Source organism: Triturus cristatus, chromosome 7 (genome assembly GCF_964204655.1).
Source record: "Triturus cristatus chromosome 7, aTriCri1.1, whole genome shotgun sequence".
Lineage (NCBI taxonomy): Eukaryota > Metazoa > Chordata > Amphibia > Caudata > Salamandridae > Triturus > Triturus cristatus.
Genome location: NC_140590.1, coordinates 1,696,159,621 through 1,696,164,212, shown reverse-complemented (window position 1 = coordinate 1,696,164,212; position 4,592 = coordinate 1,696,159,621). Strand labels below are relative to the sequence as shown.

Below are 4,592 nucleotides of genomic sequence, written 5' to 3'. Positions count from 1 at the left end.
AGCCAAAAGAAACATAGCTCAGCTTTGGGGTGCCCCACATCCACCCACGGTCACAGCTTGGGAGAGAGATTTGGACTGGTGCATGTTGAGAGAAAAGACAGTGTACGTTGCCCGTGGTTGCCCCCGGAAGTGGTTGAAGACTTGGTCCCCTTGGAATGCCTACCGGGGGGAGGTGTGTACCCCTCCCCAAACGGCTGAGGACGACGATTTCCCATCCCTGCGACGTCCAACCTATCTGAATGATTGTATTGTAACAACCCTGATTTCACTGTAACCCTTCATTTGACTCAGTAAGTTTGTACCTGTAAGTCGAGAATGTTTAATAAAAAGACTTATAAAAAAATCAAAAAAATCGTACCAACTGTGAAAACGTAATTACTTACCTGTTTTAGATAGAGGTCCCAGTACTGAGTCTAGGAGCCCAGTACTGGATTACAAAATTAACGAGAACCTACTTTACCTGCAACTTGAATTTTCTCCCTAAGGGAATCATTGACTGTTTTCTATGAAATTTCTTCCAAGTGTCAACTTTTAAAATAGCAAAATATTGCCTAAAAATCACAACAGTAACTAAGTCGACTTTTATCACTTGCTTCTAAGAACTGTCCCAGGACTGAATCTAGGATCCAGTCCTGGAGTTACAAAAGTAATCCTGAAAGTAATCTGTTGCAAATAACTTAAAACTTCCATTGAGCTCAATGCATTATTGTGTTTGAAATTGTGTTGCCTATTGCAACAACCTGTAACCTGTATTTTCAAAAGTCAATTGCATATTGCAAAAGTGTTTACCAAAAGCATCTCATTCTGAGAAAGTATATTTTAATACCTATTGTTGGTTCTAAAATAAAACAACCATATATTTTTTATATAAACCATTGGCCTAGAGTTCAGTTATTGAGTGTGTGAGACCATTTGCTGACTGAGTGTGTACAACAAATGCTTTACACTGTCCTCTGATACTGCCTTACTGCTCGACCAAGCTACCACTTTAGAGAGTAAGGTTATATCTAACTTTAGCCTCTGCCAAACCTCTGGGGACTGTGGACTCTGTACACACTGTACCTATTTGGGAACAGTATATACAGAGCCACTTTGTCACAGATGGGAGCCTAAAGTTGTTGAGCCAGAAGTAATCCAAACTTGAACGAGCGGTTTTTGGGTAGGGACGTGATTTAGATAGGGCTGTTGGGCAGAGTTTTCAGAGATGTATTTTCGAAAGAGTTAAGGCGAAAGGGTTTGGTTTGTATAAGAGTGGGGGAGACAGATTAGGTATATCTCAATAGTTAGTGATTTTTTATAAAGTCTGTAAAGCTTAAATCGGGCTTTGCTAAATGGGATTGTGCATCTCACTCATTGAAAGGGGCTTTTTTGACCCTTGCAGGTGCTCTGATTTCTGGCTTGTACTGTGTCATCGGATGGGAGATCTCCCTTTTAGTCGGGGTTGGTAGAGGTTGTGGTAGGTGAGTAGGCAGGGATCCTCTTTTTTGGTAAATCTACCAGCGTGTCCATTACTGTAAAGGTTGCGGCACCCCACCTTCCCAATGACTTGGAAATTAGATATGGCAGCCTGGGGGATTGCTGGGTGTTAATGGGCATTAAAGGTCGGTTGAATGTGGGTTAGTTGGTAAGAAGGTAAGAAATGTTTTCAAAGTAGACGGGTCAGTTGTTGATGGAGCAGGTGAGTAAAGGAATTGTATGAAGTATAGTCACTCATCAGCAGGTGCTAAGTGTATGAAGTGACAGGTCAGTCAGTTTTTATCTAGGATGGAGTGATATTTGGTCTCACTACTGGTCGGGTGGAGAAGCTCATGGGAGGGATACGGACTTTGAAGCTGTTAAGATGGAAGTAAACAGAATTTAGGGGGCTAGGTGTTGGCCTGTGAGTTGATTAAGATAGGCCTGTCGGGCATGGGTTTCAATGCTGCATTTTGGGAAGAATTAAGAGCAAGGGGTTGATTAGTTTAAGGGTGGTGGGGGCCACTATTAGAACTATCTCAATGTATAGCAAGCTTGTATATAGTATTTAACTCTATAGCCAGGGTTTTCCAATGTGATTGCACACCGGTCTCATTAGAATGGCATTTTTTCATATTTGGAAGTGTTTTCAGTGGTTACTGGTTTGTGTAGCCTCATCAAAAGATTGGAGAACGGTGTGCTCTGATCTCAGGAACTGCTGGCTGAGAGAAGGCAAAAAGCAGAGAGCAGAAACTGCAGATCATCAAGGGTGGAAAAGAGAAAAAGCAGGAACAGCTGAGAGGAATCAATGAAGGACCGAAAATGCTGAGGAGAGATGAGGGGAATTTGAAAAAGTGGAGGAGAATGGAGTGCTTAGTGAAGGACAGTGGAAAACTAGAGAAAACATGAACTGCTAAGGGGAACGCAGGGTGTCTATGTTGAGAGACCAAGAAGCTGTGGGGTTCCTGCGTGCCCTCAGATCTTGCGTGACTAGGATAGCTCGTTAAGGGTGGACAGCTCGTTAGAGGACACTTACCTCACACCTGTCAAGCCCCCTCTCCCTCCTGCCAGGATAATGAAAGCAGCCTGTTAATGGTGGCACTTACCTGAGGCAAAAATTGCTACCAATTAGCCTAGCATCTCCCCTTGATGCTTCATGTTGACTTCGGACCTTCGATCACCGAGGTGTTACCGCTGCAAACACCGGCCCTGAAGAGAGACAGATCTCGTCCCCTCTCCAGAGCCACCTTGTCGGCAGCGCAAGAGAAGCAAATCTTATCCGAACTTCCAGAAACATACTCCTAACGCAGGAGACGGACCTTCATTAGTCCAAGGGAACCATTTTTGGAAACTGCTCTGACCTCTCTTACCATGAAGAACACCATCACCTGAGAGAGAAACATCTCACCACCACCTAAGAGGCACTGGTGCCAGCCACCTAAAAGTTCTTGACTTTAAGTTCTTGACTTGCGACTTATTGTTGGAGTGAGACTGACCTTACCCCAACCGCAGGAATCCTACTGGTAATATACTGGACCGTGTCCCAAACTACAGAACCCTACTCCAGTGGTCGGTTAGAGATGGACCTCCTGGCCTCTGTACCCAGATTAGTTGTGACTTGAGAAAACAGAACTTTCATTCACTATTCAGAAAAATACTCCCAGAACAGACCTGGGACTCGTCTCCATCAGAAACAATGCTACCTCAAGCCAGAGACAACCAGACACTCGACCCGTCATACCACTCCTGGAAGGTGATGTACGACCGGTTGGCCATAGCTGTGCTGACTTTGGCATTACCCATGGCCCTGCTGACTGCCTCGGCCTGGCTCTACCTGCTTCACCAGCACCGCTGTTTGGCTTCAAAGGCCCGTTTTCTGCTGCTGCTCATCACCTCGCTGAGCCAGCTCGTCTACTTCTCGGGGTCTATCGTGCGATTCTGGTTGCAATACGTCAACCAGCCCATCCCCCGCAGCCTCTGTGCACTGCTCCTACTGCTGGTGAACTATAGCATCGTCATAGAGCTGGGGGCCCTCGTCTTCATGTGCCTGGACCGCTATGCTGCCATTTGCCATCCGCTCACCTACGAGTCTTTCTTCTTGCTACAGAACATATGGAAGGTGCTGGCCATTATGTTTCTACTGCCGCTGGCCCCGCGCGCAATGTTGGCCCTTCTGCAGGTTTTTGCTGCAGGTAGTGACGTCACCGCCTCTCTTCTCTGCACCAACGAGTGCCTGGACGCGGAGGCCTGGCTAACATACGCCCGAGTGGGGCTGATTGCTGGACAGCTCCTGCCCAGTATGGCCGTCATCACGGGGTCCTATGCCCTGGTGGTGCGCGAGGGTCTGCGCTCGGGCGCCATCAGCCCCGCCAACCGGCGCGCGCAGAGCACACTGGCCTATCACCTGCTGCAGATGACTCTCTTCCTCCTGCCCATGGTCAACCACGCCTGCGTGAGCCCCCTGCAGAGCCGCGGCGCCATCCGCGAAGACGTGGTGACGCTGGGGCGCATGGTGGCCATCATCTGCTTCACAGCCGGACAAGTCGTTAACCCCGTCATCCACGGCTTGCGGTCGGAGGAGATCCGGAGTTTGCTGCTCATCTCCCTGGGCAAGCCTAGGCGCGTGGGTGCTGCCCACGGCGGCCATTCAGTGGTAAGTTAGGATGGGTCCTGGGTGGCGGTCGGTGAGATACAGATATGCCACCACTGATAGGAAACTCACATTTCCACAAAGACGAGGAATTGTCATGGTCACTTCTGACGGGCTGGTGTAAATGAGTTCTGTAAACACTGAGGCACTGGGCAGTGGGAATTACAGCGGGTACGGTGCCTTGAAGCCATCTCAATGGCATAATATGAGCTATGTTAAATCGGTATTAACCAATTGTGTTTCGTATAGGGGAAAGACTATACGGGGTGTTTATAAAGTCCTCTTTTGGCAAAAGAGAGCTGAGCAGACGCATTCGATTTGTGTAAGCCAAACCCTACGAGTCACAGAAAGGACTCAGTAGCGTAGTCAGTGTGTCATGGTCCCTAGTGCAAAGAAGGAAATGGGCCGCTGGCTAAAGTTTCATTAAAAAAATAAAGCAATTTGTGAGGGTTCGGGTAGGGTTCAGGTTTCTGGGCCTTGGTGCCAC

General features: G+C 47.8%; 1 protein-coding gene across 1 annotated transcript; it reads left to right on the top strand.

Moving 5' to 3' along the window:
* Window positions 1-3,256: 3,256 nt before the first annotated feature.
* LOC146812803 (olfactory receptor 51S1-like) lies at window positions 3,257-4,117 on the top strand. Its single transcript, XM_085615201.1, has one exon. The coding sequence runs from the start codon at window positions 3,257-3,259 to the stop codon at window positions 4,115-4,117; it is 861 nt and encodes a 286-aa protein (XP_085471327.1).
* Window positions 4,118-4,592: the final 475 nt, after the last annotated feature.